This window comes from Thermomyces dupontii (assembly GCF_041956625.1).
Source record: "Thermomyces dupontii strain NRRL 2155 unplaced genomic scaffold VTN31scaffold_3, whole genome shotgun sequence".
Lineage (NCBI taxonomy): Eukaryota > Fungi > Ascomycota > Eurotiomycetes > Eurotiales > Trichocomaceae > Thermomyces > Thermomyces dupontii.
This window is the reverse complement of record NW_027192309.1, coordinates 2,200,805-2,214,811: the sequence shown is the minus strand read 5'-3', so window position 1 is coordinate 2,214,811 and position 14,007 is coordinate 2,200,805. Positions and strand designations below refer to the sequence as shown.

The following is a 14,007-nucleotide window of genomic DNA, read 5'->3' as shown; positions in this document are numbered from 1 at the left end:
ATTACTCGGTTGTGCGTTGTGATTCCCGTCTGGCATTCCTCCCCTTTGTGATCCATCTCAGTCTCGTCCTGGCCTAGCTCCACGGTTCCCTCAGCCGGTAGACTTGGGTTGTTGGCTCTCACGTTCAATGGTTTCTCCGTGGGGTCATTCGATCTCCTTCTCTCTCGACCCAGAGAGTGGTCAGGAGCCTCGGGACACACTGGATCCTGGCAGCACGTCCAGTGGTGGCCGCTCGCCGCAGGAGCCGGAGCCCGTTCCCGACGATGTCGCTCGTTGGCTTACCATCGGAGACACGAACCGGAACTTGGTGGCCGTGAAACTTTTCCCAGGAACCATGGGAATCAAGTCTTCTCCAGATTCATCATTTCGAGGGTCGGACTCGCCCGGTTCGTCGTCGATGGTTGTTGAAGTTGGTGAATCAAATCCTCCGCCGATGGCGCCGGTAACGGAGTCGTTTGGTGAATTGCATACCACAGATCAACACCACTTTGGACACCAGAGTAGCCATGTTGTGGCGCTTTCTGCGATCGCACCACTAGGTATGGGGAACTTGCGTGTCGTCGTCCCATCCACCAGCAACAAGGATTGGTGTACTGGTGTTTTGAGCACGGCGGAGTCGACAAGTTGATGAGTTACTGATATGACTGCCATGGCAGATCCAGCGTATGACCCAGGATTGCTGGACTTGATCCGCCAGACCAACTCCCGGATAAGTGATGCGGGTGGCACGATCTCATATCAACCGGAGCACAACGAAGCCGTCGGTCTGGAGATGGCAGACAACACCTTGAGAAACGGAGGCATGACTTCGCCGGTCATCGACATCCCTTCTAGGCCAACACCATCCCAGCAAAGTACTACCGGTGTACCACCACGCCCACGTACCCGCAAGCGTGGTGTTCCTCGAAGCCCCGACACGCGACGACGCCGCCGACAATCGAACCGAAACTCCAACTTCAGGAACTCTTCTCTCAACGACGGCGCCGGCCGGGCTAAATCGTTCATCTGCAGCTTCAGACACTACGGGTGCGACTCGACGTTCGGCAACAAGAACGAATGGAAGCGGCACATCAACACCCAGCACATCAAGCAAGCGTTCTGGCGTTGCAACCAGGGCAGCTGCGACGTGTCACGGCAGCAGCCGCAGCAGCCGCGCGTGCCGAACGACTTCAACCGTAAGGATCTCTTCATGCAGCACCTGCGGCGCATGCATGCCCCCTGGGGGCGCGCCCGCTTGCCGAGCCCACACGAGAGAGACCAGTTTGAGCGACACATCATCCTAGTGACGAACCAGTGCCATGTGCATCTCCGGAACCCGCCGCCGAGAAGTCGCTGCGGGTTCTGCTCGTCGACGTTCACGAACTGGGAGACGCGACTGGAGCATGTCGGGCGCCATTACGAGCAGCAGCAGCAGGCATCGAGGACTTCTTCCGGTAGCGACACGAGCGGGGAAGGGCAAGAGGAGGTGGAGGATCCGGACCTGCGAGACTGGGCGCTTCGTGAAGGTGTGATCCGCTGGGACAGTGCCACACAGAGGCTAGTGATGTGTTGAAATAAGAAAAAAAAAAACCGTAATAGAGGGGAACGGGTCCAGGGGTCGAGGCAATGATTCTTCACTCTTTTGCTTTGTCGATCTTATGAGTCATTTTTCTTCTTTCTTTCTTTTTCTTTTTTTTTTTTTTTTTTTTTTTGCGTATTTGTATTTATGTACTTTATGATACAATGTAATATACCCCAGATGTTATGACTCGGTTGGATGTGACGAGCCTATCCAAATGGCGTGAAGCGCGCCAGAATGGCTAGGCGTTGATATGATAGATGGAGGCTCCGCGGGATTATTCAGGGATTGTTCTTCATCCGAATTAGGGTTCGGGGCATACATACATACCTACCTAGGTACCTACCTCATGAAGCTTCCCATCGATAGATCATATGCTTGTTCAAAATAGAAGCTACCTACCTACCGGCTAGGTACCTAGGTAGTCGGATGAAGCCCTAACATGGATCGATCTTCCAAAGCCGACCTTTTTATTAAAAAGGTTGGACCTGGTTCATTTTAGGTTCGGAAGCGATCCATCGGCGGCTTCAGAGAAGGTTCAGATCGTGTCCACAGAAGCAAAAGTGGGGTTCAAAAGTTGGATAACTAATACAATGCAGCTTGGTAGGTACCTAAGTTATCAGTAGAATTACTCATGAAGCTCAGGTAAAAACCATGAGTCGATTTGATTTATGACTTGTATGATACAATGTAATATACCCCAGATGTTATGACTCGGTTGGATGTGACGAGCCTATCCAAATGGCGTGAAGCGCGCCAGAATGGCTAGGCGTTGATATGATAGATGGAGGCTCCGCGGGATTATTCAGGGATTGTTCTTCATCCGAATTAGGGTTCGGGGCATACATACATACCTACCTAGGTACCTACCTCATGAAGCTTCCCATCGATAGATCATATGCTTGTTCAAAATAGAAGCTACCTACCTACCGGCTAGGTACCTAGGTAGTCGGATGAAGCCCTAACATGGATCGATCTTCCAAAGCCGACCTTTTTATTAAAAAGGTTGGACCTGGTTCATTTTAGGTTCGGAAGCGATCCATCGGCGGCTTCAGAGAAGGTTCAGATCGTGTCCACAGAAGCAAAAGTGGGGTTCAAAAGTTGGATAACTAATACAATGCAGCTTGGTAGGTACCTAAGTTATCAGTAGAATTACTCATGAATGACTTCCAGGGTAGGAAAATAAAGGAGACGTAACTAGTACTTTAGTCAGGAAGCGTCCTGTCTAGCCTTGCTCACGGACAGGACACATCGACGTTGCTCAATGGTTTGCGAACCACTTGAGAGTGAAGGCGGGGAAGCTTATTGATTGGCAAGAAACTTGACTGCATGCATGCATTATATTTTGTGTAGATACTGACGCTGTTTCACTTCCCCCGCCTGGAAGTTAAGAATTGAAAAACAAGTTGTGACCATGTCTGTGAAGAGAGAATAATGAGTCGACATGTCATTCCGTACAAACTGCGAAAGATAAACTCCATCTCCGTTGAACGTGTATTATTAGGCCGTGACTGATCTATTGAGAAAATGACCAGAATCAACAACCACCCCCACAAAATCAAAATCAAGATATACATCGAAAAAAAAAAAGAACAAAACAAGAATGGGAATGAAAATATAAAACAAAAAAGAACGAAAGAACGAACGAAAAATCAAGAAAATAAAATGCACAAAAAACAATGCAATCAAATCATCTACGCCTTCTTCTCCTTGACCCTCGACCTCTTCGGCACACGAGCCAACCAGTACAGGAAGATACCCGCCACGATATTGAACCCGACGTAGGCGAACAAGATGCCAATGTTGCGCCACCGCTCGTCGAAGCGCACGGAGATGGTGGCCAAGAAGTCGTCCGTCCTCGCTGCCGGGCAGTAGCGGCAGTTGGAGGTAGCCTCGGGGTTCAGGATGCGACCGTGGGTGAACTGCGCGTACTGGCCCAGGAACTCTTGGCAGGTTTGGTTCTGCAGCGGCGGGGAGAGGTGCAGCTCCTCAATGTCCGAGCAGACAATGTCCGTCTCGGCCAGGCCAGTCGAGAGCACGGATGAGACGATGTACGTGAAGGGAGACACGCGGTACATGAACATCCAGAAGCCGGGGAGCGCATCGGGCGGGACGAGAACACTGCGAGGTTTGTCAGAAAACAAAAATTTCGTTTAGGATAGCAAAAAGGGGGAGGGGTTGGGACTCACCCGCAAAACACCAGAGACATGGAGAACAACAACTGCGCAACCTGCGCCGCCGCGTCCGCGCTCTCAATGCCCGCAATCACCATGTTCGAGAACGTCGACGTGAACAACATAAACACAAGGACGATCAAGAACATCGTTCCGCTCCGTTCCACCACCGAGTCGGTCGGCTCCATGTTCTTGTACAGTCCAATCGGCCAGTACCAGCAGAAGTAGAGAATGACCGCCGAAAGAATGTTCCAGGGGATCTCCACCAGGTAGCTTGCGAGAATGAACGCCTTCCAAGAGTACGTCTTGGATGGCCGCTCCCGCACTTCGTAGAGCGATCTCTGCGTGACGAAGTTCGGCATCATCTGCTGGATGAAGTTGGGGAAGATGGCGAGAAGCATAAAGATGGCGAACGCCTGGTTCTGCAGGCCTTGCAGAGTGGTCGGTGTCATCCAGAACGTAAATCCAATGAACAGTGGCTGTAACAGAATCAGTCAATTTCTCTTTCTTGTTCTCCAATGTAGTGAAAACCACTTACCGGAACAATCGAGATCACCAGCTTGGAGTAGATGTATGTCGGCGTCCGCCAGTATTGCTGGAACATCCGCTGCGTGACGAGCAAGAACTGATACCACAGTGGCATTGCGAATTCCGACCAGCCAGTCTGCGACTCTTCACGTGGCTTGTCCTTCAGCTCTTCCTTCAACCGAGCCAGCTCCGCCCGAACCGCCTTCCGTTCCTCGCTGTTCCGCCACACCTCCGTCCAGTCCCGGTCCGCACGCGATCCCGGAGCGGCGCCAATCACCTCCAACATCCACTCGGCCGGATTTGCGTCAGGCGGGCATTTCGACGATCCCTTGCTCTCAAAGTACTCGATCAGCTTGCTCATGTTGTCACCCAGCTCGCCAAAGTACACCGTCTTGCCACCCTTGGCCAGGAACAGGAGCCGATCAAACTCTTGCATGAGGATCGCCGAGGGCTGGTGGATCGTGCAGAGCACGGCCTGGCCGTGGTTCGCCAGCTTGCGCATCAGTTGGCAGATCGACCACGCGGTCTGGCTGTCCAAACCGGACGTTGGCTCGTCAAAGAACACCAGCAGCTCGGGCTTGGCCGCGAGCTCCACGCCGATGGTCAACCGTTTGCGCTGTTCCACGTTGAGACCTTCGCCGAGCACACCGACGACAGCTTCTGCGTATTCTTCCATGTTCAGCATCTTGATCACCTCTTCCACGTACGCGTACTTCTCTTCCAGAGACACCGTGGCGGGTTGCCGAAGCATGGCGCTGAATCGAAGCGCCTCGCGAACGGTCGTCGTCTCCAGGTGCAGGTCCTGTTGCTGAACGTAGCCCGTCTTGCGCTGGAACGAAGCATCGCGGGGGCGGCCATCAACCATCATCTCTCCGGTGATCACTCCAACCGTGGTCCGGTTCGCCAGCACATCCAAGAGACTCGTCTTGCCAGCGCCGGTGACACCCATCAGCGCCGTCAACGTTCCGGGCTTGACCCATCCGTCGACGTGATCCAGAATCCGGCGCGTTTCGCCCTTGATCTTGATGTCGAAGCAGACGTCCTGCCAATGGAAGACGGATGTCTGCTTGGCGAGAGCCGCGGTCGTCTCACTGCTGGTCTCCGTTGCAATTGGCGTCTTCTCGCGAACGTCCCCTTCCTCGGCATCCTTCTTGGATCTCTTGGCGAACGCAGGGATCTTGCCACGAGGGAAGACCAGGATCTCGCCCTTGGACGGCTTGGCAGTGATATACTCGTTGGCGATAATGCACAGCACGAAGAAGAAAACGAAGAAAGCGATCAAGATTCCGTAATTGCGCCACATGTGAGACTGATAGTACTCATAGGCGGCGTTGATGTACCGATCTCCATCGATGAAAGGTTCCCCTGCGACCGCGCCGGCCCCGCTGCAGACCACAGACTGCGGGGGAAGATCCTCGTACTCGGGACCCATGGGAACGGTGACTGAGCACGGGAACTTTCGGTTGCTGAACTCGTTCACCATGAGACTCTCAAAGGCATACGCGATGGGATTGATGTAGTTGATCCAGCGGAACCACGGGTGCATGTCACGGACCGGGATGGCGAAACCGGTGTAAATCATCAGAGCCAACATGAAAATCGAGCCCGGAACCATGGCCTGAGCTTGGGTTCGAGAAACGGCGCCGATGAACCGGAAGAGGTTGGACATGACCAAGGTGGTGGTGAACGAGAACAGGAAGAAAATGAAGAAATGGCCAGCAGTCCGCCGCAGGTTCGTCATGAAGTACAGTACCAGATTGAACGCGATCGCGGTGGCAATCTTGGCCGGCATATCAACCAACATCGAGCTGAATCCTTCCGCGGACGGGTGGTACAAAGCGTATTTGTTGTGCTTCTCCACAATCGGACGTTGCTGCCAGAGGCTCATAATCTCCAAGGCACTCGCGAAGGCGTTCATGAGGATGGCGAAGAAGAGCAGTGCGCCGCGTGCGTAGAAACTATCGGTCGTCTCCGGTAGGTTGAAAAACATACTGGAGATGATCAGAGCCATAATCGTGTTTCCAAAGACCATGACCAGGGTGTTGGACGCGTCGCCCTGCAGCCGCTTCCAGCCACGCCAGAAGCAGAGACGGACCTGCATCATGTACGACAGGGTGTAAGGCGACTTGGCGCGAGTTCCCTTGGCTTTCTCCTTGGCGCGAGAGTCGATGAAGCTCTGGTACGTGTCGCCACCGAGAGGATTCTCCGCCTGGAACTGCTCAATCTCGGCGAAAAGCGCCTTCCGTTGCTGGCTCTCCTTCCAGCGAGCGACGAACTCGTCCGGGGTGTTGGGGACGCGGCCTTCGAAGCCGGGGCGGACCCGACGCTCGGCGGGGTTGGTGAGAGAGGTGAGGAAATCGGCCGTGGTCTGTCGCGGAGGGCAGTAGAATCCCATGTCGATGAAGAACTGCTTTGCCTCCGAGGCCGGACCAAAATAGATCTGACGGCCTTCATAGAGCACAGTGACCTTGTCAAAGATCTGGAGATTGTGGTCAGCATCGGGGGTTTTCCCAGCTTGATTGAACGAGCTACTCACATCGTAAATCGCCTGACCGGCCTGGTAGATGGCCACAACCGCAGTCGAGCCCGTATATTGCGTTGCCGTCCGCAGCGTGCGCACAAACTCCAGCGCAGTGGCACTGTCCAAACCACGGGTACTGTTGTCCCAGCACTGTAGCGGGCTGCCGCACAGGACAATCTCAGCGATACTGGTCCGTTTCCGCTCACCACCCGAGACGCCTCGAATGTACTCGTTTCCAACGCGAGTGTTGACTGTATGAGACAGACCAAGCATCGCCATCACCACATCTCTCATATGGAGCGCGTACTGCTCGCGACTCACGCCAGGGAAACGATTCGAAGGTGTTCGAGCCCGGGCTGCGAAGTATAGCGTGTCTCCGACCGTCATCTGAGGGAAATGGGTCTCGGTTTCGGCCTGGTAGATGACCTCACCGCGGAATCGACTATGCATCTCCTCATAGGAGATTCCCTCATACTGGATGTTGGTGTCTTCGCTCAGGTAAAAACCATGAGTCTCTCCGGCAATGGTGCGGAGGAAGGTCGAGCAACCACTGGCGGCGTTGTGTTAGCGCGTTCAACAAGGGGGGAAAAGGAGTCATGAAAAAGTGCTTACCTGCCGGGTCTTCCCAAGACAACCAACATTTCGCCACTGCGGACCAAGCCCTCGAAGTCGCGCAGAATGTCGATGCGGACCTTCTTGCCAAACCCGAGCAGGCTCTTGACCCAACCAAAGCCCTTGAGCCAGACGTTGAAGACATCGGCCTGATAGTCGGCGGCGGTGCCGAAGCCATAGGCGTTCAGGTTCCGGAAGGACACGCCGGCGGATCGTTTGGGGTATCGGTCCGGGTCGCGGGACTTGATGTGCAGAATGTGCTTGATCCATTTCTTGTAGCTGAACTTCTCCGAGTTCGGGTTCAACTCAGGGTCGGCATCCGGATCCAGGAAAGGATTGGGCAGGTCATCGGCCGTGGGGTGGTAGCTGCTCCGTCGAGAGATCTGGGACAGCTGCCGGGCAAGGTTTGTGATGGTCTGCTGATCCTTTTCGCCGATCTCCTCCACGTAGTCGCCATTCTCTGTCGACGCATTCTCAATTGAACTGGAGACATCTTGCGATGTCTTCTCCGGGGTGGCCGCCCCGCCGGCGCCAGCTGCGGCTTGGGACATTTGCGAAGCTGGCAGTCCGCGAAGCTCGGCTAGGAGATCTAGATGCGAAAAAGAAAAAGTTTCTATCAATCAGCGAAGGTGAGCGGACGGAAAACCTTAAGCTTGGAGAGAAGCCACGCTTTTAAAATATCAATACGCCATGCCGTTCCGGCTCCGGATCTCGCCAAGTTACGGAGCACGGGAAAATTGGAGACTATATTGACGGAGACGGGGGACTCTGTCGACACTCAGCCAGGCTATTCTGGTCGATCTGAAGCGCTTGGGCTGGTTTTTCCTTCCGGATCGTGATTCAACCGAATCCCGAACAGCGTCCAGCCGCGATCGATGGATCTACACGGAGCAGGTCTTCGGAGAAGTATGTTTTCCCAAAGGGGAAAAACAGGGACGTGGCAATGCTTCGCCGCTTGCGCCGGGAAATTTTCTGGAAGGCTGAATAAGCGAGGGATGTTCGTGTGGCCACCAGCCAATCACAGCGTTGCATCCGGAATTGTTCGAACAAGCGCCCAACCGGAGTTCCAGTTTGGTATGTAGTTCGGGGGCGGAGGGCGGGCACGTGGAACAAAGGGATTCGTCAAGAACGGGGGGGGTAAACCCTAAGCGCCAAGACGGGCGTCCAACGCTTCCGCCCTCCGGAGTCCGGAACGCTGAAAAACTTTTTTCCAGCGCTCTCCTGGGCTCGGAAGCCTCGCTTTCCGCAGGCGCCAAGGCCCCAAAGACTGGTTTGTTCGGCACCTCAGCAACCCGGTTCCGAACCCAATGCACATAACCTACTGTGGAACTAGACGTCGGACGTCCGAATGACTGTATGAATCTGTGGATGACTAATGACCTAGATACATGTAGAGAACCACGAAGAGAATAAAGCCCCCGAATGGTGGACTGCACAAGAGCTGGACAAGCCTAAGCGAGTGCTGACTAAGCACTACATCCAACCTACTCCTATGAGGCTCTGCGTATATGCCGAAACAGACGCACGGTTCTTTTGGATTCTTGATGAGATCATAACAAGGTATCCTATTGATCCGCTGCAAGTACTTTGTAGATTGAATCTTGATCTCATCAAAGTGTCGAGCACTCGAGCTAACTAAACCGTCCGCTGGGTACATATTTCTCGTCACTTCAGCTCTGATATTCGTTGGATACATACAACATGATCCCTTAAGGCCCCGCGCGTATTTGCCAAGATATCAAGTCCAGCCACTCAACAAGTGGACTCTCGCTTAATCATGATGATTCAGGGGCGGGAGGAAATGGAGATTGGAGGCTCTGAAACCCGTTCCTGAAGATACGAGGGATACGACTAAATATTGAAGTCATGAATCATCGATATGCACTCGCAACCTCATGATTATTGTCTTGAAAACTCCGCACAATATCCTAGGCAGGACGGCGTACGAGTCTCAATAGTGTCCGTTGGGCTGTGACGATGGTAGTTACAACTCACAGATCCTGTCATCCATGCGACCTGACACTGCATGAAATGGAAAGATTGAAGTTGTTCAGAAGCTGCTGCAAAAGCGAGGAACTCTGGAAGCAAGCTTAAAAAAAGTTTGTTCAAGCCTGACCAAGCGCAACTCTAATCTGATCAACATTAGTCTTGTCGGGAACCAACCATACATAGTAACCTTGGTACCGCTAGTCAAGTAATCTTAGCCTGTACGGAGCATCTGGCAATGGCATCATTTTGTGTCATGATGATCCACTCTCTGTAAGAAGCTTCAACGATGAGTGGTAAACTGGTGATCGTGATTCTGAGCACTTTGCGGCAGGCTCTGCATAGCATCAGAGATGCAAAGTCCCGGGAGGTAGTGACGACTCCTCGATCACTCCAGGCCGAGAAAGTACGGAGTACTACTGTAAGAGTACCATAACATGCTGAGCTTCTGATGCCATGATCGTCGAAAGCTACGAGTGGTTACAACAATCAATGTCGTCTGGGATAGCCCCCAAACTCGTCCATCAAGAAAAACACTGGAGCTCCGACACTGTGTCGAAGACTCCGAGTCAACGTAGTGTCGACATACCTACACCGAGACCACCAACATCTGATTCGTAGGCACGCAGGGACATGAAGGCGCGGATATATATATTATCCAGAGGCCAGGCCACGGTGCAGAAGAGCCAGACAGCAACTGCCAAACTTGGAATGCGAATACCAGAGGCCATGGGTTTAGACAGTTAACGGCAGCAGAATGGTGGTGCCTGCAATCCTCTACCTAGCCTGGCTACAACTACCTCTTTCGCGGGCAAACAGTAGCTCCCATTTAGTTCAAGCCTCAAAGTTGGCAATTTGTCATATCGTCACAACCTTCAGAGGTCACGGAAAGGTTTGTGTCATCCCGGACGGTTTCATTGAGCTGCCACTCCGAAGACAGTACACGAATCCAAGTGTCCAACAGGCCGAAACGGTCAATCAAGCGAGCCAACAGTTGAGAGGACAGTCCAGTTCCGCCCCGCGCCAAGGTCTCAAAGCTGCAAGCCTTAGCTTCCTTGGATAAGACTCCAGGCAACATCGAATTAATAACGTCCATGACGGCAAGACCACTCTTGATATGAGGTTGGCGTTGAATCCTTCCAACCAGTTGCTACCAGCCCACCATGGCAGTAAGTTCTGTGCCACCATCAGTTAGGCTAACGATCCCTGTCATCACCACCTAGAGGAGTCAGAAACGTGTAGACTACGTCTATAGAAGCAGAAAATATCGGCCTTCGTGAGCCCAGCAAAGGGTGGGGTTAGGTACCGGTTGGCTTCTACGCCTGGCGCGCCGTCCATGCAGGTTGCAAGGGTTCAACCGTTATGCATTGTACGAGTGGTGTCGAGCTCGATGGTTGTCGTCATCGATGTCGAGGGATTCAGCCCCGTCGCTGTTGGTCAAGCTTTTTGAGCCAAATTGCGGCTGATGCTGTTTAACCGGGCTGGTATACAGGGTTTTGCCCAAGATGTTATTTGATATCAATGTTGATGTTGAGGGCTTGATCAGCCCGGTCAGGAATACCCCGAGAATGGGAACCAACTAGACGGTGAGTCTCAGTACACGGAGCTTCTTGATTATATGAATCCGATCATGGCGCAAAATGCAAGCTTATCAGCCTGTCGAGCAGAGACAAAGCAAAGACCTGCACTTGGAGAGAAGAGTCCTAAGAACGTGTCGCCATTGATTTGTCAAGCACACAAGCCACCCTTCGATTAGCGGATAAAAAAAACCATGTTCGTCAGTGATCAATCTCGCCCCCCGCCCCCCAACCCTCGGAATTCATGAGTCGGAGTTTCTCTCATGCCTCGATCAGGCATCGATGTCCGGCCGGCGACATCAAAAAGTACATCTTAGGCTTCATGTCCTCATCTGACATCCCCTCCTTCGTCGAGATTCTGGCAGTGGGATAAGCGCGATAGAAATGCGCAACCGCAAGACGAAGTTCCATCCGCGCGAGATGTAGGCCGAGGCAAACTGTTCCCAACCCTCAGCACGTCTGATCGACCAAAAAATACGGAACGAGACTTACTGCGAGAGCCACCTCCAAAGGGCATAAAGGCATAGTTCATCTCTTTTGTAGGGTTATCCCACCGCTCGGGATTGAACCTTCTCGAGAATTAACGCGACCATTGCCAGTGAACACACAGACCTAGTAGTGACTTACCGCTCTGGGTCAGGGAAAATGGTAGGATCACGATGAAGACTATACGCCTGAGTGCAGACCGTCGTCCCCGGCGGAAGATAGTATCCCGCCAACGTCGCCCCCTCGGGCGGGACAACCCGTGGCAAGGCGGACGGCACGGAAGAGTACAGCCGCAGGGTTTCGTTGATTACGTTGCTCAGATACGGCAGCTCCCGGAGGTGCTTGTCGGTGAAGTCCTCCGGCAGGGATTGCAGCTCGGCCACGAGTTTCTCCTGGACCTCGGGATGGCGGCATACCGCCCAGGTGAGATAGGTCAAGGTGATGGCGGTGGTATCGCTGCCGGCGACGATGTATCCTACAGCGCCGTTGCGGATCTCGGCGTCACTCAGGCCCTCCTTGCCGGCGTTGTAGAAACGCGTAAACAGCGTCTTGGGATAGTTTGGCTCGACCTGGAGCAGCTTCTTGTAACGTTCAACTGACTGATGTGCGTAAAGGCCGATCCTTTTGCCGGACTCGTACGCGCTTCGGAACATGGGCAGAGGTACGTATCGAGAAAAGCGAAGCAGCGAAGGGAACGTCGTCCGAACGGCCTGCAACGAAGACACACGCTCCAGGTCTAGGATATACTGATTTTTCTACGGCATCCCAAAACGGGGGGAGGAAAGAAGAGATATCCGCGTAAGCGAGCGATGTCACCAGGGACCAGTTATCTGCGTGCCATACCTTGCCAGTCTCCAACATCCGGAATGAATCCCCAAAACTCAGCTCGCCGATCACGTCCGTCGCAAAGAACAACCACCATTTGAAGACGTCGGCAGCGCCTCGTCTTTCCAGCTCCTCTCCGATACGGCTGATGGCTAAACGAACGCGGCTGGTAACCAGGGGCTCGAACACTTTGACCTGGTTATCCGCAATAGGACCGGCGAGGAGACGGCGTAGTGCCGAGTGGTAGTTCGGATCACTGACCGTGAACACATTCACGATGCCCGGTGGTACCAACGTTTCATACCACTTGGACTTGAGATAGCGCCCACCCACTTTGTGGATTTCCCGCGTTGCCGAGAGATCGTTGATGTGGACTTCGTTCGGGGCAACCCGTACAATCGGTCCTGGGAAAAGCCGTGAGTAAGCAACCACCAACACTTCTTCTCTCATTTCTCCAAAACCGGTGTCGGACCATATTTTTTATGCAATGAATCGACGTATGGCGCCCGCCGCCCAAACCACCATTTGTATGTCAAAACGATGCTACTACATTTGGAGAATTGAGGACCGGGAATGGAAGACAGAGGGTTCGTAACGAGTCGGTAGACGGTGCGCTATCTGCCATCAGAATTAAACTGCGTAATTTAGAATCGATCCATCAGGTACTCACACAAACCCCCCATACCAGGGCACTGCAGAGAAATATCCACAATAAAGACGATCCGGCGTCAGAAGGCAAGTCCATGTTGCGAGGAAGCAACAACATCAACCCAATCCAACCGGCCAAAAGAGAAGAACTCGAATGTTCAGCGCATGGAGGGCATGCATCCTCGTCTTTATAATGGCACTATTCCTTGCCAGCATATTCAATAGTCAGCATATTCGATAGTTGACCAAGGAAAAAAAAAGAAAAAAAAAAAAGCCCGCATCTTAAAAATGGACATAACTGCGAATGCCCGATTTCTATCGGGTCGCACTGACACAAGCCGATGAGATGCCACTATTCTCGGCATTCTCAGCCAAGGTTGTGCAGATTGAAATCAATATAACTGCTTTATGTCGCCTTGCGATTGGTGAGAATGTGCCGAAAAAGTTGCTAAGCTTCGGCCATCATACGAAATACATTTACCTGCAAGGGATTCTGGATCAAAAATATTCTATCGTCCTCCGTATAGATGGACCGATCGACTTGTCGGAGAACAAAACCCCGACCCCGATGCCGAGCAGCCCTAATGTCTTGCAGTACTTGGTAGACTGCCCAACCCTAAGCCCTATCGAAATAATTAAAACGGGCTACAATAGAATAACACAAACTAGGGAGACGCAACCCGGCGTAATCGAACCTGGCAAAGAATCTTGTTACAGGTTTCAGTTCGGGTGCTTTAAAATGGCGGGTGGTGCAGAATGCTGAATTGATGCTCGGGATCCGACGGAGCTTAGCCTGCAGCGTCGATCAACTGGATGCCGTCAAACAGAATTTCTCCGTTCTATATGATGACAAATAGTGTAGGATTGCGTCCATCCTACGAGTACAAGTGCCACAATCCGGAGCAGTCGTACACCGCGGATTGATAGTTTGTGAATGGTGCGACAGTACTGTGGTCTTTGAAAATCTACTAGTACTACGACTAAGTACCTCGGTTATGATCCTACTTTGTGTAGAGAGCGGTGGTTTAACGTCGCATCCTGTTGCACAATCCTGGAAGGCAACATTGGTCATGTGGGACACCAAAAAAGAAA

General features: G+C 52.7%; 5 protein-coding genes across 5 annotated transcripts; 3 read left to right on the top strand and 2 right to left on the bottom strand.

Annotated features, from left to right (window-relative positions):
• Positions 1-127: 127 nt before the first annotated feature.
• On the top strand, positions 128-628 carry VTN31DRAFT_4293 (uncharacterized protein; the record flags this gene model as incomplete). Its single annotated transcript, XM_069404665.1, has 1 exon — positions 128-628. One exon carries the CDS (start codon positions 128-130, stop codon positions 626-628), a length of 501 nt encoding a protein of 166 aa, XP_069261616.1.
• Positions 629-640: 12 nt separating this feature from the next.
• On the top strand, positions 641-1,552 carry VTN31DRAFT_4292 (uncharacterized protein; the record flags this gene model as incomplete). Its single annotated transcript, XM_069404664.1, has 1 exon — positions 641-1,552. The coding sequence occupies one exon, from the start codon at positions 641-643 to the stop codon at positions 1,550-1,552; it is 912 nt and encodes a 303-aa protein (XP_069261615.1).
• Positions 1,553-3,252: 1,700 nt separating this feature from the next.
• On the bottom strand, positions 3,253-7,944 carry VTN31DRAFT_4291 (uncharacterized protein; the record flags this gene model as incomplete). Its single annotated transcript, XM_069404663.1, has 5 exons — positions 3,253-3,679; positions 3,748-4,211; positions 4,271-6,739; positions 6,797-7,331; positions 7,394-7,944. The coding sequence occupies 5 exons, from the start codon at positions 7,942-7,944 to the stop codon at positions 3,253-3,255; spliced, it is 4,446 nt and encodes a 1,481-aa protein (XP_069261614.1).
• A 3,273-nt stretch (positions 7,945-11,217) lies between these two features.
• On the bottom strand, positions 11,218-13,012 carry VTN31DRAFT_4290 (uncharacterized protein; the record flags this gene model as incomplete). Its single annotated transcript, XM_069404662.1, has 6 exons — positions 11,218-11,393; positions 11,449-11,525; positions 11,584-12,197; positions 12,286-12,671; positions 12,740-12,881; positions 12,938-13,012. The coding sequence occupies 6 exons, from the start codon at positions 13,010-13,012 to the stop codon at positions 11,218-11,220; spliced, it is 1,470 nt and encodes a 489-aa protein (XP_069261613.1).
• A 207-nt stretch (positions 13,013-13,219) lies between these two features.
• Positions 13,220-13,678, top strand: VTN31DRAFT_4289 (uncharacterized protein; the record flags this gene model as incomplete). Its single annotated transcript, XM_069404660.1, has 1 exon — positions 13,220-13,678. The coding sequence occupies one exon, from the start codon at positions 13,220-13,222 to the stop codon at positions 13,676-13,678; it is 459 nt and encodes a 152-aa protein (XP_069261612.1).
• Between the last annotated feature and the right edge of the window lie 329 nt (positions 13,679-14,007).